The 22,622-nt window shown below is 50.9% G+C and overlaps 1 protein-coding gene across 4 annotated transcripts in view; it reads right to left on the bottom strand.

Moving 5' to 3' along the window:
- Positions 1 to 22,622, bottom strand: part of ptprna (protein tyrosine phosphatase receptor type Na) — a 200,868-nt gene that overhangs the window by 134,027 nt on the left and 44,219 nt on the right. For all 4 annotated transcript variants that reach the window (XR_011356867.1, XM_069935964.1, XM_069935962.1 and 1 more), the window contains exons 3-6: positions 14,060 to 14,173; positions 11,327 to 11,435; positions 3,633 to 3,768; positions 1,926 to 2,103 (exon numbers count right to left, since the gene is read on the bottom strand). Coding sequence is in view for 3 of the 4 variants with exons in the window: in XM_069935964.1 (XP_069792065.1) it covers positions 1,926 to 2,103; positions 3,633 to 3,768; positions 11,327 to 11,435; positions 14,060 to 14,173 (537 nt within the window). In the remaining variant the exon portion in view is untranslated. The remainder of the gene's footprint in view (positions 1 to 1,925; positions 2,104 to 3,632; positions 3,769 to 11,326; positions 11,436 to 14,059; positions 14,174 to 22,622) is intronic.

Genomic DNA, 22,622 nt, shown 5'->3' on the forward strand with positions numbered 1-22,622 from the left:
GAATTTTATCCCTCACTCTCCTTTTGCTTTTAACATATTTATGGAAACCTTTTGGATTTATTTTCACCCTTATTGCTATTGCTACCTCGTACCTTCTTTTAACTTTTCTAATTTCTTCTTAAGATTCTTCTTACATTCAATATATTCTCTGAACAACTTTTTTCCATGGTTCTTATATTTATTGTAGGTCTCCCTCTTTTTCCTAACCAAGTTTCCAATATCCCTTGAAAACCTTGGCTCTCTCTACTTTTCAACCTAAAAGGAACATAAAGATTTTGTACCCTCAAAATCTAACCTTTAAAGGATCTCCATTTCATCCTTCTCATAAAACAAATTGTCCCAATCCTCTCCTTGTTGTTTCCTATGGTGGGAGAGTCTAGAACATGGGGGCACAAATTCAGGTTTGAAGGGTGTCCGCTTAAAACAGGGAATTTATTTTTAGAATAACAAGGCCCTTCTGACCCACAAGTCCATGCTGCACAATTACACCAAACTGACCTACAATCCCTGATACATCTTGAACAGAGGGAGGAAAGAGGAGCTCCAGGGAAAACCCACGCAGACACAGAGAGAGAACATACAAACTCCTTGCACTGGATTCAAACCCGGGTTGCTGGCGCTGTGATAGCAGATGAATTTCTTCAGCTAGATGGTGGTAAATCTGTGGAATTTGTTGCCGTTATCATTTGTGGAGGCCGGGTCATTGGGTGTATTTGAAGCAGAGGTTGATAGGTTCTTGATTAGCCAGGGTATCAAAGGTTATAGGGAGAAGGCCGGGCAGTGGGGCTGAGTGGGGAAATGGACTCTTCTCTCTTTGGCTTGGCTTCGCGGACGAAGATTTATGGAGGGGGTAAAATGTCCACGTCAGCTGCAGGCTCGTTTGTGGCTGACAAGTCCGATGCGGGACAGGCAGACACGATTGCAGCGGTTGCAAGGGAAAATTGGTTGGTTGGGGTTGGGTGTTGGGTTTTTCCTCCTTTGCCTTTTGTTCGTGAGGTGGGCTCTGCGGTCTTCTTCAAAGGAGGTTGCTGCCCGCCAAACTGTGAGGCGCCAAGATGCACGGTTTGAGGCGTTATCAGCCCACTGGCGGTGGTCAATGTGGCAGGCACCAAGAGATTTCTTTAGGCAGTCCTTGTACCTTTTCTTTGGTGCACCTCTGTCACGGTGGCCAGTGGAGAGCTCGCCATATAACAGGATCTTGGGAAGGCGATGGTCCTCCATTCTGGAGACGTGACCCATGGGAAATGGACTAGCTCATGAATAAATGACAGGGTAGACTTGATGGGCTCAATGGCCTATCTCTGCTTCTATGTCTTATGGTCCTTATACCATCATAACCAGAAAACTGCTCAGGGACCACCAAGGATTTCCCTGCATTACGAACACAGCACAATCTTCACATCATTTTCCAACTATCTACACATGGACACAGAAATATAGTGAAACCCATTGTAATGCGATCATTGGAGTTCATAAAATCTCTTTGCGAATAAAGCGGGTCGCACTAAATCGGGGTTTTGCGGTATTTCCCGGTTTAATTTGCATACCGACATCATTTCCATTTCAATCTGGGTCCTGCTCCTGCCTGGAGCCCGACGGCCCTGCTCCTGCCTGGAGCCTGACCAATTATATCTGAATTTGCATCAAATCAGGGCATGTAGATTCGAGGTTTTGCTGTAGGTTGTTGATTGAGTGGGTTATTAGATTGGCATAACACTGTGGGCCGAAGGGCCTGGACTGCTCTCTAGTTTTCTATATTTTATGCATTCCCAAATTTGCATTGAGAAATCTTCTCTCATTGTCCTTAACCCAGGACTGACCAGGACCCACCAGCCTGAGGCGATTCCATAGCCCTTCCAATTCTTTTACAAATATTATACATTACAGAGGATAATCCCAATATCACCTGCCAACGTCGACCTTACCTGCCTGAGGTGAAAGTGTGCTAAGCCCATGGTTGGTGTCTTTTATCCTGTTTGAGTGTTTGAGGTTCTGGTCTCGTGAGTCCTCATGGATTGGGCGGCGGCGGCGGCCATGGTCACTGGGATAGTCCGGGTCGCTGACCCCGTCGAAGCCGCTCCTCGGCTCCACCACAATTCCTCCCTGCTCAATCAAAGGAGAGGCGGGGATCTATCAAACCCTGTAGCATTACCCCATCGCAATGACATCAAAGGAGGTTCTTTGCCCCATCGAGGTAGTCCTGGTTACAAAGGACCCATCTAAAAGTTCATCACAGGCTCTGACCTCCCACCCACTCCTCATGAAGGCAGAAACATCATAAAGGACCCCCCCATCACCCTGGTCACAACCTCTTCTCACTGCTCCCTTAGGGCAGAAAGTGCAGAAGCCAGAAGACCAGTTTCTCCTCCTCAAGAACTGTTTCTTTCCAACAGCCATCAGGCTCTTGAACCTCCCCCTTGTTACACTGACTCCACTAAAAGATTGTCTGCATTATTCCTGTTGCTATGTTGTGCAGGGATTACTGTGAATATTTATCATCTACCTATTATATTTATCCACCCTTTTTTATTTAATTAAGTATTTAACTGTCTTTTTGGTTTTTTTTTAACTTTTCAGCTGCCTTGAACAAGAATTTCCGTGTTCATGTACCTCGTACAATGTGTATGACAATTCATTTGGAGCAGCATGGTTGGTGCAACCCTGTAACAATGCCAGTGACCCGGGCTCAAATCCCACACCGACTATAAGGGGTTTGCACGCTCTCCCCGTGTCAGCGTGGCTTTCTTCGGACACTCCCACCATTCAAAAACGTACAAGGGTTGTAGGCCAATTGGGTGTGATCGGTCGGCATGGGCTCATGGGCCAGAAGGGCCTGTTTCCATGCTGCACGTCTGCATGTAAAATTTAAATTTGAATCATTCACTGATTCCTCCTTTGGCAAGGCAGATCTCCCCTTGTACATTACCTTATATCCTCACTTTTTCACCTGACCTATCACACCTCTCACCGGCAGCAGAGTTACAGGCCCCTCGGCCCATCTTGTCCATGCTGACCGCCAATAATCCCTCATCTGCCCTCTATTCCCCATTGATGCAAGTGGACATCCAGCCTTTCTGATGTTAACTGTAACATGGATATCTGTAACCAAAAACCAAGGGACAATAGTCGAGTTCCCTGCATCTCCACCCTGAGTCACACATAGCAAAATAGAGGGTTCTGGGTGTGAGGTAGGGAAGGGTGAGGTTGTTGAGTAGGTCTCTGTAGGTCAGCACAACATAGTGGGCTGAAGGGCCTGTACTATGCTAGAATGTTCCATGTCCTAAAATTAAACGTGATGTCCAAAATTCATACTTCCCTGACATCACTAGCAGTAATCTGCTCCATAGATTTGCCACAGCTCTCATGGCGATTTCACTTCCCCCTCTTTTTTCCCTGCCTTGAGCCTTTCTCAGTTGCAAGTCCTCGGCGCATTAGAGGAAACCGGAGCACCTTTGGGAGAGCAGAGGTCGCACACGCTCCACACGGACAGCGACAGACGTCAGGATCAAACCCGGGACTCTGGCTTAGTGAGGCAGTGGCCAGAACCGTAGAGCCCCCCGCACCCAACCCCACAGCTCCCGCTGGCCCCCTGCTGATGGGATTGGTCTGAGCAAGTCAGGGTGGTAGCATACCTTGAGGGGATAGGTCGGATCCTCATCAGCACCGCTTGCCAGGATGAACTTCAGGTAGCGGCGAACCTCCGAGGCGGGCCACTGATCCAGGGGAGCGTTTGCCGGGAGCTGGCCTTTGACCGCAGGCGACGGGAATCTATAAAGAGGAACCGCCGTGAGTTGAAGTTCCGATCAACAGAATGTGTGGACCTGGGGAGAGGACAGAATCTTCCCCTCCTTCCCACCCTGGCCGAGCATTCAGTCCAGAAACTCAGCAAATCCAGGAAAGTTTATATCAACACAGAAACTGTAACCTCTAACTTCTAACTTTTAAATAATTCTTTGCTTATCAGGCAGACATTTTTGTACATGAGTATTATTTTTGGAACTGTGTCGGCTGAGTTAAGATTCAAAGTACAGCTGCCCTGTCACATACTCCCAGGGCAGGGATAGCACAGCTTAGACACAGAGTGAAGCTCCCTCCGCTCCATCCCATCACACACTCCCAGGGTCAGACACAAAGTGAAGCTCCCTCCGCACCGTCCCATCACACACTCCCAGGGTCAGACACAGAGTGAAGCTCTCTCCACACCATCCCATCACACACTCCCAGGGTCAGACACAGAGTGAAGCTCCCTCCGCACCGTCCCATCACACACTCCCGGGGTCAGACACAGAGTGAAGCTCCCTCCGCTCCGTCCCATCACACACTCCCAGGGTCAGACACAGAGTGAAGCCCCCTCCGCACCGTCCCATCACACACTCCCGGGGTCAAACACAGAGGGAATCTCCCTCCGCACTGTCCCATCACACACTCCCAGGGTCAGACACAAAGTGAAGCTCCCTCCGCACCGTCCCATCACACACTCCCAGGGTCAGACACAGAGTGAAGCTCCCTCCACACCATCCCATCACACACTCCCAGGGTCAGACACAGAGTGAAGCTCCCTCCGCACCGTCCCATCACACACTCCCGGGGTCAGACACAGAGTGAAGCTCCCTCTGCTCCGTCCCATCACACACTCCCAGGGTCAGACACAAAGTGAAGCTCCCTCCGCACCGTCCCATCACACACTCCCAGGGTCAGGCACAGAGTGAAGCTCCCTCTACACTGTCCCATCACATACCCCCAGGGAAGGAACAGCATGGGTCCATATATTTCCTGCCTGCCATTTCTGTGGCTTGGATTATAAAGTTTATTGTCATATACACAAGTACAATTTACAGAATGCTGAAATTCTTACTCGATGCAGCCACACAAACACAACAATTCAATAACGTACATTGAATTACCATCTGGAAGGAGATAATAAATTGTAGGTAATAAATATTCAGAGAAGTACAAGAAAGAAGAGTAGCGTTTCTAACGCACATAGAAGTTTCTGCGTTGAGCCCTGCACCACTAATTCATGGAATGCGAAAGGTTTTAGCTCTGCTTGCGTGCCTGCAGTTCTGGTGGTGCCTCAGACCCCTCCATCTTTGGACACCCAAAGCGATGATGGAGGGTACAAAGGAGGCGCATCAGTCATGGGCCTTCCTCGTCAGTTCTTTCCTACACTTCCCTAGGGGGGAATTTGCAGCTCTTGGCCTGGGGGTACCCCTGGGACCCTCTGCTAACCCCTCAGGATGTGTCCCTTCCCAAGTGTTGGTGGGAACGAAGCACATTTCCCCCCTCCCACCCTGAACATGCAGAGGAGTGGAGGGGTAGAAGAGGCAGCGCTCCCACCCCTGGGAATGTAAGCAAACTGCCACAACGAGTGTCCTGGTTCCCACGGCCTCCGGTTCCCTAGAGACAGCAGCTTGAACCCCTTGTCAGTCAAGATGGACTGTCCCCCACAGGCACACCTCATGGTACAACTGACATCGGCCCACTCTGCAACCCTCACGCAGCCGCACGGCACAGAAAAAGGCCCTACGACCCACGGGGTCCTTGCTGACCTCTGCTAACCCCACCTGCCCGGATTAATCCAATGTGCCTCTACTCCACTCCTTCAAGCAGATATTTCCTGCTTCCTCCATCCCTTATCCACCAATGACCTCATGCCTTTGACTCCATGCTCTTCCCCTCATCCTAGAGCGTCCAGCTCCTGAATCTGCCTGCATGGCCGTAACCTATTCTGGGACCATCAAAATATCTGGCTGTGCTATGGAAACATCACATTTATTTTCCTGTTGAACCAACAGCAAGTGGCAATTTTTTTTATCTGGGCTTTTCCCGTGATTATCTCCTCTTTTTTTTTTGTCTTGGGGTAGTATGGATGTCTAATTTCTACCAGAGTAGTTGGTGTATCTTACAGTGTGGGTGCAGCAAGTCAGATCTCTGCCAACTCAGTACAGCAGAGAGACGATCAATACAGACTGAATCGGTGATAAATATTCACAGCTATTCTCGCAGAAATCAGGACCGTCTGCACTATTGAAAAGTCACTTTTTTCTTGCACCAGGGTGTGGTAAACCACTGTATATATGGTTAACGGTCTGGACACGTCCCCCGTGGCCCCTTCCACTGACTCCTGAACAAAGGTGACTGTCCCCCAGCCCCCTCCCCAGTTCAGGTCAGTCGACCAGCAGGGACAAGCCTCCATTCTATTGCGAATAAATGCCAGTAAGTTTTAGATAATTTCCAGTCTTTTGGAGTTATTGATAGTGCGTCAATTTTATAAGCAATAAATTTTGACCGTGGAGCAGAACCTGAAACTAGAGAAGTTGGAAATCGACCCTCGGTCACCTGAAACCTCCACCAACTTCGGCTGCGTTGCTTCAAAACGTTCCTGCAGGCATCATCCGCCATCATCTGATCGGAGAACAACAAGCTGCAGGTCTATACTCCCGGGTTGGGCCCCTGGTTTACTCGATGATCAGGGACGCCACCTCGTATCCGGAGGTGATGGACATCCTGAAAGGCCAATACCTGAGGAAGGCAAACAAGGTCCACGCGAGATACCTCCTGGCCACCTGAAAACAGTGACCCAGAGAATTAAGCGTTAAGTACTTCCGGGCCCCGCAAACTCTCAGAAGGGCCTGCAGCTTCAAGGCTGTGACGGCCACGGAGAACATGAAGGGCCTGATCAGAGACACGTATGTCACAGGCAGCAGGTCCAACTACATCAAGCAAAGATGGCTGGAGCAAAGTGAGGTCAACTCACGGAGGGCAGTCAAACTGGTAGGCACGCTAGAGGTGGCCCTCCCAGAATACAGAAGCCTGCTTGGCTGAAAACGCGGCCGCCTCATGTTTGCCCCAGGTGCTGCCACAAACGCTCCACCGATTCTACCGACAGCGATCCAACACTGACCTCCACCACGCTGGATCAAGGCAGCCCTCACCAACTCACCAGATCGATGATGGGCATCCAAGTAAATGACCATTTGACAAGCTGCCTGTTCCACAGTGGGAACACAGAGAGTTTTATCCACCCCAACACAGTGCAGCTTTACTCTCTCATGGTAAGGCCAGTAAGCCACAAAGTCTCTTTGGCCTCTAAGTCCCATACGCCTGATGTTCGCGGCTACTGCGTAGTGACTCTGACTGTGCGGGGCACAGACTACGATGCCTGGTGATGTCACAGCTCTGCGCTGCCGTGCTACTGGGACTGGACATTCACCTTAAGAGTGTGACGATGGAGTATGATGCCCCTCCTCACTGTCTGTAATCAGCAGTTTTTAAACCATCCACTGCGGTCCACCAGCAAAACCCCTTGGCCTCTTCCCCCACCTTTCCCAGCCAAGCAACAGAAGATGGCCCATAACCTGTGGACTCTCAACTCTCAAGATCACTCCTCCACCACTGTTCGTTAACCTCATCCCCAACTGTAAACATGTTGCCACCAAATGTAGGTGGTACAGTGCCGGGGACAGGGCCTTTATTAGGACGGGGGGGGGGGGGCGGTGCAGCAGCTACTGATTGAGGAGATGCCTGAGCATCGATTTCAAAGGACCCCTCCCCTCCTCTGACCGCCATGTGTAAATCCTCCGCATCACTGATGAGCACTCATGTTTCATGTTCGCCATCCCCTGCCCGGACATGACAGCTGCCACAGTCATCAAGAGCCTACACAATCTCTTCACCCTGTTTGGGTTCCCCCACTATATCCAGAGTGACCGGGGACCCTCCTTTATGAGTGACGAACTCATCACTACGAGCAGGATCCCCAGCTATTACCCCCGAGGGAATGGGCAGGTGGAAAGGGAGAACACGATTGTCTGGAAGACCATCTTCCTAGCCCTGAGGTCCAGAGGCCTTTTAGTCTCCTGCTGCCAAGGCACCCTCCCAGAGGCGCTCCACTCCATCAGATCTCTCCTATGTACGGTCACCAATGCCTCTCCACATGAAAGATTGTTTTCCTTCCCTAGGAAGTCCACAACAGGGACCACGCTGCTGGCCTGGCTGACGTCCCGAGGGCCATTCCTACTACAGAAGCACTGAGGGGCCATAAGATGGACCCTCCGGTTGAAAGGGTCCACCTCCCCCACGCCAACCCCAAATGTGCCTATGTAGCGTAGCCTGATGGGCACGAAGATAGTCTCTGTTAGGGACCTGGTGCCCTCAGGGGTCCCGGAGACCATTACCGATCACCCCGCACCCCCTTCACCTAACATTTCCCATGATGCACCAAGGCCATGGGATGTTACCCCAGCCCCAATGGATGGCATGCCAGACTCGTCACCACTAATCCACCAAACCGACGCCGACAACTACATACAGGCACCCCGGACCCAACAGCTGTGCCACAGCCACAGCCAGCACTATGGCGGTCACAGTGGAGGTCCAGACCACCTGGTTTTGTAACAGCACTTATTTCATTTCACCCCGCTGGACTCTTTCTAAAACAAGGGGTGAATGTGGTAAACCACTGTATGTCTGTTTGGCTGCCTGGACACGTCTCTTGCCGACTGACCCATAGACTCCTGAATAAAGGTGACTGTTCCACAGGCCCCCTCCCCAGTTCAGTCGACCAGCATGGAACTGCTTCCATTCCATTGCGAATAAAAGCCTATCAGTTTGACGAAAGTTTGAGTCCTTTGGAGTTATTGCTGGTTTTTTGGAGTTAGTAACTGCATCAATTAACTGAGAATATTTCTGAACTATTTTTTAGAACACAGAACATTGCAGCCCAGTACAGGCCCTTCAGCCCATGATGCTGTGCTGACCTATGTAAACCTACTCCACAACAATCTAACCCTTCTCTCCTTCACACCCATAACCCTCTATTTTTCTTAAATCCACGCGCCTGTCTAAGAGTCTTTAAAATGTCCCTTTTGTACCAGCCTCCGCCGCCATCCTTGGCAAGGCATTCGAGGCACCCTCTGCTCTCTGTGTATTAAACATCCCTCTGATGTCTCCCCTAAACTTTCCTCCCTTGACCTTGAACAGACATCCTCTGGTGTTTGCTACTCTTTCCCCAGGGAAAAAGGTGCTGGCTGTCCAACCTTTGTGGAGGAAATGTGGCCTCTCTGCCTGTTTGGAATGTTTGTGGATTGTGTCCTCCCCATCTGAAACTTATTGAGAAGTCACATCACCTGTCAATCAAGATGGGACTCCGGCCACCCATTAGTGCACACCTTGCCATTGGCTAATTTAAGTCATCTAGGGTTAGTATTGGCTAGAAGCACAGATTAGCACTGCACATAACATCAATGCACAGCACTTTCTTTCTCCCTACCTCGTGGTCCATCACTTCATGCCAGGTCGTGACTGTGGAGGTCGCTGGAAGTGTCAAGGATAATAGGTTTACTGTAATCAGAGTCCAACCAAAGTCCAAGGTGAATGTCTATATTGCCGCTTCAGTGAAATAGTGATCGTGTACTGTTTAACGTTCTCCCCTGTTTATTTCCTGCGTGTTAATTAGTTATGTGCGATTGCAACACTTGTGTCCAGATTCATCTCTCTGTGACCCGAACACTATGAGTCCTTGATAATCTTATAGCCCTTTATTAAGTCATCTTTTCAATTCAATTAATTAATCTGCCAGAGTTATGTTTTAGTGCAGTGCACAAAATGTGCTGGTGAAACTCAGCAGGTCATGCAGCATCTATTAGAAGTTTCAGGTAGGAGCAAAAAGCAGGCAGGCGCCTGAATAACAAGGTTGGCGGGGAGCCTGCCTATTTATTTCTCATACCCTGAAGAAGCGCCCAGGTGCAAAACATTGGTTCCTCTTTACTTTCTACGGACGCTGCACAACCTGCTGAGATCCTCCGGCACATTTGTGTGTTCCACTCGACCCCAGCGTCTGCAGAGTTTTGTGTTTAACTCCATGATGGTTTTTCATTGCTTTTTTAAAAAAAACAAGCACTTTCTCAGCTGCAGCAGGTAAGAATTTCTGTGCATCTGTAGTTAGTACAATCTTTAGGATAATATGTTGGGGTTGCCGGGTTCGAATCCAGTGATTTTCCTCAGTGTCAACCACAACCGATGCAGGGAGCTTTCCAAATATTGAAAATTAAATGGGAAACCTTTTCAGCGTGTAACAGTTCCGAATATTCCCAATTGATGGGGGCAGCACATCACTGTTAGCACGCCGCTGTTACAGCACCAGCCACCTGCATTCGAATCCGGCACTGCCTATAAGGAGTTTGTGCGTTCTCCCCACGTCAGCTCCGGTTTCCTCCCACCCTCGATAAAAATGTACTGAGTTTGTAGGTTAATTGGGCAGCCCAGTCTCGTGGGCCAGAAGGGCCTGCTACTGTGCTGCATGTCTAAATTTTAAAATGATCACATACACGGCAATGGATCCGATCCGATGGATCGAACAGGAGTCTGTGCGGCTGCAGAGGCCGCAGGAGCGGCTGGAGGCAAATCCACGGACACTCGGTGATTCTGAAAGGACTCTCTTTTGCTTCTCTTTCTCTCGTTCTGTAAGGGCGCCAGGCGACACTAATGGGGACTCTTTGTCTGCCTTACGGCAGGTAGACGCAATTTCAAGTATATCATGTGTTCTGTACAATTACATGACAATAAAGGAATCTTGAATAAACTCTCATTGGGATCACCTGTTAAACTCTTTGGTAGAACAGATATTAAAGAATCCCAAGGCTTGATATCCCTGGGATCTATTGAGCCTTCAGCTGATTTCACCAGTTGCGTCTGTTTAAACTTGTGATTCACCAGATGGCCATCGCATTTTGTACAACTGTGTTGACTGAGAATCCCCATGAGACTGCCCCACAAAGTGCTTTGCAAATGCACGGTTCTTTCCGATTGCAGGGTGCACGCCCTGCCAGTGACGCCACCAGGGGAGTGCGTTACCCTCCCGACTGACCATCAGCCGGGGGTGGGGCTGGTCTTTGGGCAGTACCCATCGTGCACTGGGGAGGAGCAAAAAATGTAACGGTGGGGAAACTCAGCCAGTCAAACAGTGTCCTTTACGCGGCAAAGATAAAGTTACATAACCGACGTTTCGGGCTTGAGCCCCTCGTCAAGGGGTGAGCAAAACGCCTCTCAAGAGAACAACATTTTCCTGCACCTTAACGAAGGGCCCAAGCCCGAAAGGATGGTTACGATCTTTATCTTTGCTCTATAAAGGACACTGTTTGACCGGCTGTGTTTCTCCAGCGCTGTGTTTTGACAGCATCTGCAGGCTTACTCGTGCACTGGAGGGGATTCAGGCTGTCATGGATCGGGGCGGGGGGGTGGGGGTGGGGGGCGAGGAGCTGTGATCTGCCTTGGGCATTGCATCCCGCATCCCATCATCCTCCCCCCACCCCTGGTCCACTGTTACCTCTCATCTCCTGTCACAGCAGGCAGTCGGTGCTGGAGGTGGAGTTTTGGGACCTTTTCCATCTCCATGGCAATCACATACTGCGTGATGTCATCTCGCCATGACAACCCTAAAAATATAGCAGAAGGATTGAAAGATTCAGATAAACAGAAAGAAAATCAATCACGAAGAAGGGAAGAAGGCTCGAGGGATCCGGCTCGTGACGTGGCAGAAAACCACAAGGGGCAATAAATGTCTTTCATCATAAATCGCTCCGAGGATTTCTCTTCCCAGCGGACTCTGAGAGTGAAGCGCACTCATATAGGGAGCGGTCAGGGCTTCAAGGGAGAAGGCAGGATGGGAGAATTGGGGGTGGGGAAGAGTGGCCAGGAGGTCCCGATGCAGCTGGAACAAGCGCGGCAGGAAAATCCGACAGCTCAATCCATCACGGCAGGTCCAGGCTGCCAGGGGTCGTCCGACAAGGGGGAAGGGGAAAGCATTCAGGACGGGCAGCGGGTGCTGAGGGGGGGGGGTGCGGGTGAGGGAGTAGAGGGTGCGGAGATGGGGAAGGGGATGGGGGTAGGGAGGCGGAGAGGCGGGAGAGAAAGCACGGAAAGGGATAGAGAGGGGGAAGAGGGGCAGAGAGAGAAGGAGGCAGAGATGGGGACTAAGAGGGTGAGAGGGGGCCTGTGTGATGGGGAGTGTGGCAGAGGGATGGGGAGGGGTTGAGAGAGTCTGGAATGAAGACACAGGGATTTGAAAAAATGAATGAGAAGGGACTGGATCCCCTCGAAATTCTGTACATGGAGGAAGGGGCTGTACCCTCAGATTCTGGACTCTGGGAGTGAGCAGGAAGGGCAGCCCCTGGGATTCGGACACTGGGAGTGTGTGGGACGGGTACAGCCCCTGGGATTCCAGACACTGGGAGTGAGCGGGAAGGGCAGCCCCTGGGATTCTGGACACTGGGAGTGAGCGGGAAGAGAACCCCCTGGGATTCCGGACACTGGGAGTGAGCAGGAAGGGCAGCCCCTGGGATTCCGGACACTGGGAGTGAGCAGGACGGGTACAGCCCCTGGGATTCTGGGAGTGAGCGGGAAGGGCACAGCCCCTGGGATTCTGGAGTGAGCAGGAAGGGCACAGCCCCTGGGATTCTGGACACTGGGAGTGAGCGGGAAGGGAACCCCCCTGGGATTTCGGACACTGGGAGTGAGCAGGAAGGGCAGCCCCTGGGATTCCGGACACTGGGAGTGAGCAGGAAGGGCAGCCCCTGGGATTCCGGACACTAGGAGTGAGCTGGAAGGGCACAGCCCCGGGATTCTGGACACTGGGAGTGAGCAGGAAGGGCAGCCCCTGGGATTCCGGACACTGGGAGTGAGCAGGACGGGTACAGCCCCTGGGATTCCGGACACTGGGAGTGAGCAGGAAGGGCAGCCCCTGGGATTCTGGACACTGGGAGTGAGCAGGAAGAGAACCCCCTGGGATTCCCGACACTGGGAGTGAGCAGGAAGGGCAGCCCCTGGGATTCCGGACACTGGGAGTGAGCAGGACGAGTACAGCCCCTGGGATTCCGGACACTGGGAGTGAGCAGGAAGGGCAGCCCCTGGGATTCTGGACACTGGGAGTGAGCGGGAAGAGAACCCCCTGGGATTCCGGACACTGGGAGTGAGCAGGAAGGGCAGACCCTGGGATTCTGGACACTGGGAGTGAACAGGAAGGGCAGCCCCTGGGATTCCGGACACTGGGAGTGAGCGGGAAGAGAACCCCCTGGGATTCTGGAGTGAGCAGGAAGGGCACAGCCCGTGGGATTCTGGACACTGGGAGTGAGCGGGAAGGGCAGCCCCTGGGATTTCGGACACTGGGAGTGAGCAGGAAGGGCAGCCCCTGGGATTCCGGACACTGGGAGTGAGCAGGAAGGGCAGCCCCTGGGACTCCGGACACTGGGAGTGAGCAGGAAGGGCAGCCCCTGGGATTCCGGACACTGGGAGTGAGCGGGAAGGGCAGTCCCTGGGATTCCGGACACTGGGAGTGAGCAGGATGGGTACAGCCCCTGGGATTCCGGACACTGGGAGTGAGCAGGAAGGGCACAGCCCCTGGGATTCTGGACACTGGGAGTGAGCGGGAAGGGCATCCCCTGGGATTCTGGACACTGGGAGTGAGCGGGAAGGGCATCCCCTGGGATTCTGGACACTGGGAGTGAGCGGGAAGGGCATCCCCTGGGATTCTTGACACTGGGAGTGAGCGGGAAGGGCATCCCCTGGGATTCTGGACTCTGGGAGTGAGCAGGAAGGGGAGCCCCAGGGATTCGGACACTGGGAGTGAGTGGGACGAGTACAGCCCCTGGGATTCCAGACACTGGGAGTGAGTGGGATGAGTACAGTCCCTGGGATTCTGACACTGGGAGTGAGCGGGAAGGGCAGGCCCTGGGATTCTGGACACTGGGAGTGAGCGGGAAGAGAACCCCCTGGGATTCCAGACACTGGGAGTGAGCAGGAAGGGCAGCCCCTGGGATTCCGGACACTGGGAGTGAGCAGGACGGGTACAGCCCCTGGGATTCCGGACACTGGGAGTGAGCGGGAAGGGCACAGCCCCTGGGATTCTGGAGTGAGCAGGAAGGGCAGTCACTGGGATTCTGGACACTGGGAGTGAGCAGGAAGGGTACAGCCCCTGGGATTCCAGATATTGGGTGTGAGTGAGATGGGTACAGCCCCTGGGAGCCCACAGTGTGAATGGTTTTAGGAGGAGCACAGGTCCTACCTTGCAACAATAGCTGCCTCAACACCTCCCACAGTCGACCCAGGACAGGAGGGGACACGTCATATTGAATCCTGACTGGCAGCGAGGCATCCTGACAATGCCCGAAGAGTCCATCTGGACAAAAGAAAATGAATCTCCATTTAAACACATTATCTCAACTGCCTCTGCATCTAACACTTCATGGCTAACTTTACAGACACGGAGAGGGGAAGGCGTAGTCTGGAAAGATGATTGTGGACTTCAGGGGGATGAAATTCAACTGCTCTCCGTTACACATCAATGTGGGGAGAGTGGAAAGCACAAAGTTCCTTGGCATGCATATAAAAGATGACCTATCCTGGACCCACAACACCTCCTCATGAGTCAGGAAGGCGCAGCAGTGCCTAAAGAAGTTGAGGAGGGCAAGGCAAGATGGGGTAACCATCTTGACAACATTTTACAGGAGCACGATTGAGAGGGCGCATCGTTGTATGGGGCGGTAGCTGAAAAGCATCAGACCAGAAGTCAATACAGGGGGTTATCAAAACGGCTGAGAAGATCACTGGGATCTCACTTTCCTCTCTTCACCGGGAGTGCTGGTTAAATAGTGATCGAAGAATCCCTATCCATCCAGCACACAGGGTCTTTGGCCCATTACCATCAGGACCGCCATGGCGGGGAATAGCTTCTTCCCACAGGTTGGGAGATTGGACAGAGTAAATCATCCCAAAATATTTAATTATATTTTTATGTATGTACGTGATGACTACACGCTCTGTACTGTGCGTGTACCTATATATACTGCAGGACCTGCTGAGTTTCTCCAGCACTGCTGCATTGCACGGTAATACAGTGTCTGCAGACTTTTCTGTTTGACTTGCTGTCCTGAGTGTAGACCTTCCAAAGTGCTTTACAATGAAGGGCAGCAAACCAAGCTCCCACGAATTGGAGGTAACCACGGTTAGCGTAGCAGTTAGCGCAACGTTGTCACAGCACTAACGACTAGGGTTCCAATCTGGCGCTGCCTGTAGGGAGTTTGTACTTTCTCCCCGTGTCTGCATGGGTTTCCGCCAGGTTCTCCGGTTTCCTCCCACTGTTCAAAACTTACTGGGTTTGTAGGTTAATTGGGCGGCACGGGCCCATCAGCTGGAAGGGCCTGTTTTCGTGCTGGGCGTCAAAATTTAAAAGCGGAAAAAAATATATATATTTTTTTTAATTGCAGGAGAGGAGGCCATTCTGCCCCTCATTTGAATAGACTGCTCAATTCACTCCCGTTTCCTCCAACACTTGCTTCAGAGCACTTCGTGGAAAACTTTAGTTGAAACAGCTTCCGATGCCCTTCCAGGCAGAGCACCCCAGATCTGATTAAAACACCAGAGATGGGAGCAGGAGCTGGCCATTTGGCCCGTCGAGCCTGCCCTGCCATTCAGTCAGATCATGGCTGATCTGGCTCCACCGACCATCCAGGTGGGGCGCTCAATTGTTGAGATAGACATGTTGGGCCAGAAGGTTGCCCCATGGTCCTTTAGCCATTCTAGCCTTCCAGGTGGGTACTTAAATGAGGACATGGACACAATGGGTCAAAAGGCTTGTTTCCGACTGGAAGATGACACGAGCGGGTCACCAATTTGGATTAATCCAATCTAATTCTCCCGATATTCTCATGACTGCTGCTAGGTTCCACCTTTCTCCCACAAACTTGTGCCGATTTACAGTTAACCCTCCGCCCAGCATGTCTTTGGGGAGTGAAAGGGAGAACGGTTGTGGGGAGAAGGCAGGGAAGTGGGGCTGAGTGGGAAAATAGGTCATGATGGAATGGCGGGGCACGCTCAATGGGCTGATGGAATCCAGAGCACTCGGGGGAGATCCCCAGAGCCACTGGGGGAAGTGCTCGCTTCCCCTTCCGCAGATGCTGCCTGACCTGCCGAGTGCTTCTGTTTTTATTTTGGAATGCTAGCATCTGCAGGGCTTTCCCCCCTCGACAGGCATGGTCTTGGATAGAGGGAGCATCAGTGAACTATGCAGCCCTGGTGGACTCTCCAGAAACACCCTGAGCCATACACCTTGCTTCTTCCACCAGGCCCTGCAAACTCCTCCCAAAATAAACCTTCCCTCTTCTTGTCAGCTTGTGTTGAATTTACCTGCATCACTTGGTCAGGTAGTTTTGTTACTCTACAGGTGTACTGTGAAGAGTATTCTAGCTGCTTGCAGTGAGTTGTTGACTCAGCTTGAGACATTACAGGCACCAGACTTCACTCCATTGAGGACATCTACAAAAGGCGGTGTCTTCAGAGACCCCCACCACCCAGGCCATGCCCTCTTCACTCTGCTACCATCAGGAAAAGGGTCCAGGAGCCTGAAGATGAGCACTTAGCGGCACAAGGACGGCTTCTTCCCCTCCACCATCAGATTCCTGAATAATCAATGAACCAAAGACACTACCTCACCTTGACTTTCACGCATTATTTTTATTTATTTGTAAGGTGGTTAAGATGAATGTTTGCTCTAAGACGCTGCCGCAAATCAACGAAATTTTGTGACATTCATGACAATAAATTGTGATTCTGGTCAACCTTGCTGGTTTTCCTGGGGACTATTTAACTCATTGAGGACAGCAGCTCTACCACTGGTGCGGACCTGGGAGAGCAGGGAGCGGAGGCACATCACTGCTCCAACGGGGTCCAACTGGCCAGTTCTGTTAAAGGAGCCAACTTTTAAAAAAATTTTAAATCCTGTAAGCGTGGGGACTGTGCCCAGGATGTTGGCGCCGATATACCACAAGGGCCTGCAGTCTCGGGGAGAAATGGGGAGAAAACCCCCCACCCAACATTGAGGAGAAGAAGAGGAGACAACCCTACAGGAAAGGTAACCATGGTGGTGGACCAGTGAGGGGCTCAACGGCTGAGGTACTTGCACGGGCTGAGGGCTGCTGGAGACAGGCTCGTGGGACCGGGATCAGAACCGGGATTCAAGGGGGTGCTGAGTACCAGAAGGGGTCTTGAAGGGTCTTGGGTGCTGAAGGCTTCCTGATCGTGTCGGAGGTTCGAATCTGGAGCTTAGGCGGCCGATGGATTGAACAGGAGCCAAGGCAGCTGTGTGAGCACTGGAGGAAAATCCACGGACACTCAATGCATCTGAAGGGACTCTCTTTTGCTTCTCTTTCTCTCGTACTGTAAGGGGCATCAGGTAACGCTAATGGTGCCTTTTGGCAGACAGAAGGTAATCATGTAATAGTACATGTTCTGTACATAAAGGAATCTCGAATCTAACTGCGCACTCATTCGCCTGCCAGTGGAACAGTTCATGCAGCCGAGGGGTGAGGAACTATCCGTCCACGAGTAAGGGGAATGTATACAGTTCAAGGCACCAATGTGGAGATATCGTACAGTATATACTCGTGTAATAGTCAAGCTTTTTTGGACCAATATTTTGGTCTTTTACGCAAGGTCATATTTTGTACCTGCGACATTCAAGGCATTGAGAGCTCAGATGGCTGGGACCAGATGGTAAGTCTGTGTTCAGGGCATCAGGAGCACGGGATAGGTAGGTGAGGAGGGGCATTGGGAACTCAGATGGGCGGGCGGCCGGGGCGAAGGTCCGTGGTCAGGGCATTGGGTGCTCGGATGGGCGGATGAAGGTCGGGGCGTCGGGAGCTCAGATGAGCAGGTGAAGGTCCGTGGTCGGGGTGTCGGGAGCTCAGATGGGTGGGTGGTCAGGGCGTCAGGAGCCCGGATGGGTGGGTGGTCAGGGCGTCAGGAGCCCGGCTGGGTGGGCTGCTGGGGCTTAAAAAAATAGGTGGGGTTGACATTTACATGGGTCATATGATTTTTAGGCCAAAAAACGTGGGGGGCGGTTGACTATTACACGAGTATAAATGGCATGTGTATAGTATGCTGAGTGGACTCAAAAGTCAGGAGATCATCTTCCAGCTGTTTCAACCTTGTAAAGACCTGACTTGGAGGACTACATGCAATTCTGGTCGCCCCATTACGGGAAGGACGTGGAGGGGTTGGAATGAGGGGCAGAGGAGGTTAACCAGGATGCTGCCTGGTTGTGGCCTATGGGGAGAGGCCGAACAAAGTTGGGATGTTTCTTCTGGAGAGAGTCAGAGGCTGAGGGGAGACCCGATTGAGGCTTATAAAAAATTATCAGAGCCATTGATGGGATGGACAGTGAGAGTAGTTTCTCACTGGGTGAAAATATCACACACGAGAGGACATGGGGTGGGGGGTGGAGAAAGAGTTTAAGGGAGATGTGTGGGCAATTTTTATTTATTTTATAGAGTGGTGAGTGCCTGGAATGAGAAGTGGTGGAAGCAGATATTACAGTAGTGTTTCTGAGGCTTGTAGACAGACACACGAATAAGCAGCAGACCTTTGGTTTAAACTGGGCATCATGCTTGATGCGGACACTTGAGAATGAAGAGTCTGTTCTGCTCTCAGTTCACGTTAAAATGCACTGTCACCACAAGCGGACTGTCTGCACGAGCATTCACATCAATTGCTGGAGGAACTCCATGGATAATTCAAGAGGTAGAGGGGGTGACAGACAGAAGTTACAAGTTACAACACTATCATACCGAGGAGGCAGGAGGAGGGTAGATGGGTGACAGACAGGAGAGGGAAAGGGAACAGGCAGCCAGGGAAGGGCACCCCTGTGGCCGCTCCCCTCAATAACAAGTAGACCATTTTGGATTCTGTTGATGGGGAGGGGAAGGACCGACCAGGGGCAAGCCACGGAGATCAGGTCTCTGGCACAGAGTCTGGTCCTGTGGCTAAGAAGGGAAAGGAGGAGAAGAGGTCAGCTGTAGTGATAGGGGATTCCATAGTTAGGGGGACAGATGAGGTTCTGTGGAAGAGATCGAGTATTCCAGACTGTATGTTGCCTCCCTGGAGCCAAGGTCCAAGATATCCCAAATCGAGTTCACGGCATTCTCAGGAGGGAAGGTGAGCAGCCAGGTATCATGGTCTGGAAAGGTAACAATGATGAGAGTAGGAAGGGTGAGGAGGTCCTGCCAGGAGAGTTCAGGGAGTTAGGCGCTAGGTTGGACAGGACCTCCAGGGTAGTGATCTCAGGATTGCTACCCGTGCCACGTGCTAGTGAGGTTAGAACAGTAGCCCTTTCACCCTTAACCCATGTTCCCTAGCTTACCCTCAGTGGATTGTTATGTGTCAGCTAGAAGGATTTATTGGTGATCTTGAAGACAAAGGCATATGGATCCCTTTCTTCAAGATCTGAGTCAATGGAGACTGGGGTATGGCAGTGGGGTTGGTGGCAATGCTCGGAATTCAGCCTCCTAAACAGGGAGAAGGTTGAAGATGATGGCTCCTACTTGTCCCTCAGTGTAATCAGTGGTTTTCAAACTTTCTTTCCACTCACATTCCACCTTAAGTAATCCCGATGCCATAGGTCAGTGGTTCTCAATCTTTTTCACACACTTTAAGTATTCCCTATGCCATCGGTGCTGTGTGATTAGTAAGGTGGGATGTGGGTGGAAAGAAAAAGTTTGAAAACCACTGCTTTAATCGTCCCTCATTGACTCGTTATGTGCACGGTTTCAGACCTCCAAAGGAAATAGGCCAAATGACAATTTTTCTCAAGCAAAATATTTTGGTAACAATTGGGTCTAGAGCAGTGGTTCTCGACCATCCCTTCCCACCCACATCCCACCTTAAGCAACAGAGCACCAATGGCACAGGGATTACTTAAAGTGGGATGTGAATGGAAAGAAAAAGGCTGAGAACCACTGGGTTAGAAATAGGAGGATAATGCAGCTTAACATGTGGCTAAAGATATGGTGTAGGAGGGAGGGCCTCAGGTTTCTGGATAATTGGGCTCTCTTACAGAGAAGGTGAGACCTGTTCCGACAGGAAGGTTTGAATCTGAACTGGAGGGGGACTAATATCCTTGCGGGAGGGTTTGTTAGTGCTGCTCCGGTGGGTTTAAACTAGATTTGCAGTGGGAGGGGAACCAGAGTGCCAGAGCAGAGAGAGGAGTAGAGGAGGGTTGATGTGAAAATTACATGTACCGTTAGAGGTCAATGAGTGGCACGTGGTGGATATAATGCTCTCAGGTGCATCTACTTCAATGTAAGGAGTGTTGGAGGAAAGGCAGACGAGCTTAGAGCGTGGACTTAAGCCAATAGTGAAACTTGCTTGTAGGAGGGGTAGGACTGGATGCTCAATGTTCCGGGCTTCCATTGCTTTAGATGCAATAGAACTTGTTAACGTGTTAAATGTTAACATTTAAGAAGAATTTGGACAGGTACATGGATGGGAGAGGTATGGATGGCTATGGACTGGGTGCAGGACAGTGGGGCGAGGCAGAAAAATGGTTCAGCACGGACTAGAAGGGCCGAAGGGTTCTGTTTCTGTGCCATAATGTTTTATGGTTCTATCAGAATCAGGTTGATTGTCATGAACACGTGTCACAAAATTTGTTGTTTTACAGCAGCAGGATTTTGCAGAACAAGGTGGAAAATGCCGATTCATTTCAATTCAGTAAATAAAAGATTTAAAAACATTAATTAGTGCCAAAAAAGACAAAAGTGAGGTAGGGTCTGTTCAGGAATCTGGTGGCGGAGGGGCAGAAGTTGTTTCTGTACCGTTGGGTACTCGTCTTCAGGCTCCCGTACCTCCTTACGGATGGTGGCAGTGTGAAGAGGGAATGGCCTCTGACTGGCCCATTAGAACACCTTGAAGGGCCTTGACGAGCAAGTTCGCGCAGCCACCCGGACCTGGTTGCGGCTCCCGAAGGACACATCTGTGGGTGAAAGATGGCGGGTTAGGTTTCGCGTCACTTGCGGCTTCGATCCCCATCCAAAAGACGTCAAGGTTGGAGAAAATGCTCTCCTCGACCAATCCAGTTCTTTGAATCATGGTTGACCTACTGGAGTTCGCAAAGACCATCTTGCGGTTTAGTCGGCCGGGGAAGATCATAGGTAACTCAGTGGGCGCTATGACTGCCTGGACATCTGCACTTGCGACCAACCTGGACTGTCCATATCACCAAGGCATTAAAGTGAATCGGGAAACAAGATCTTGGCTCGAAACACTGGACATAGTGCTCCCCCTGCCTCTTTTTTCAAGTCATTCAACTACAGGTGAACACTCTGGGGACCAAAGTCTGGAGGGGTCGAGGTCATCCAGGAGGTGTCATTGCTGTGGTTTGAACACAGCTGCTGAATTCTTGCACCACGTCACGCAGGTGCGTGCTGTAACTCACCATGCACGCCATGCGAGGATAATCAGGTAGCCCATTTTCTGGTGAGATCCATCTGATGAGGGGGACGAGGTGCTGGAGGAGCCCAGGACCCTGACAGCGGGAACATTCTGCAAGCCAGACCTCTTCGTTCATGATTTTCCGAGGGCAGTAGTTATGGACATCGCCATCCCTACTGAAGAACACACGATAGAAGCTGCTTTCTTGTAGATGTCCTGAATGGAGTGGAGACTGATGGCGCTGGCCAAGTTCACAACTCTCTGTCACCCGTCCATGGGAAGTAAAGATACATCGCCAATGTTTCAAGGACCAGGCCCGAAACGTTAGTTGTATATATATTTACCTCCAATGGGCGCTGCGAGACCTGCAGAGTTTCTCCAGCATTTCTGTGCTTATAAATACAATCAGAGCGTCTGCACACTTTAGTAGTAAAACATGAGAGTCCTCAGGCACAGCAGTTGAAGTAAAAACACAAAGCTTGAGAAACTCAGCAGATCGAACAGTGTCCTTTAGACAGCGAAGACAAAAGTAAAGGGAAAGGTTCCATTATTGTCATGTAATATTACATTTAGAGTGTGACATACATGAAATTCTTTAACTTTTGCCAATCATGAGGCAGACAGAGAGTCTCCACTTTGTCCAGCACCCCCTCACAGAAACCTACAGCACCTGGTGTAGCGAGGCGGTCTCCCCTCCAAGTACTGACCAGTCCCTGAACCTGTTTACCTTCTGAAATCAGACGGCCTAGGAACACACAGCCTTCCCAAAGATACATTGCCCAGCGTTTTGGGCTTGAACCCTTCGTCAAGTCTGCAGACATGCGTGCTTCACTACACTAGGATTACTGTGAATATTTATTATCTACCCTTTTGAGTATGTGTCCTTTTTAGATTTAGAAACATAGAAACATAGAAGATAGGAGCAGGAGTAGGTAATTCAGCCCTTCGAGCCTGCTCCGCCATTCAACGAGATCATGGCTGATCTTAAAGTTCAGTACCCCGTCCTCGCCTTCTCTCCGTAACCTTTAATACCCTTATACTGAAGAAATAGATCTAATTCCCTCTTAAATAGATTTAATGAACCTGCCTCTACTGCCCTCTGTGGCAATGAATTCCACAGATTCACCACCCTCTGGGTCAAGAAATTCCTCCTCATCTCGGTCCTAAATGGTTTGCCTATTATCCTCGAACCATGGCCCCGGGTTCTGGATTTTCCCATCCTTGGAAACATCTCATCTGCATCCATTCTGTCCAGTCCTGCCAGAATTTTATAGGTCTCTATGAGATCCCCTCTCAATCTTCTAAACTCCAGCGAGTACAATCCCAATTTGCGCAATCTTTCCTCCTAAGTCATTCCTGCCATT

The sequence above is a fragment of the Narcine bancroftii genome, chromosome 4 (assembly GCF_036971445.1).
Source record: "Narcine bancroftii isolate sNarBan1 chromosome 4, sNarBan1.hap1, whole genome shotgun sequence".
Lineage (NCBI taxonomy): Eukaryota > Metazoa > Chordata > Chondrichthyes > Torpediniformes > Narcinidae > Narcine > Narcine bancroftii.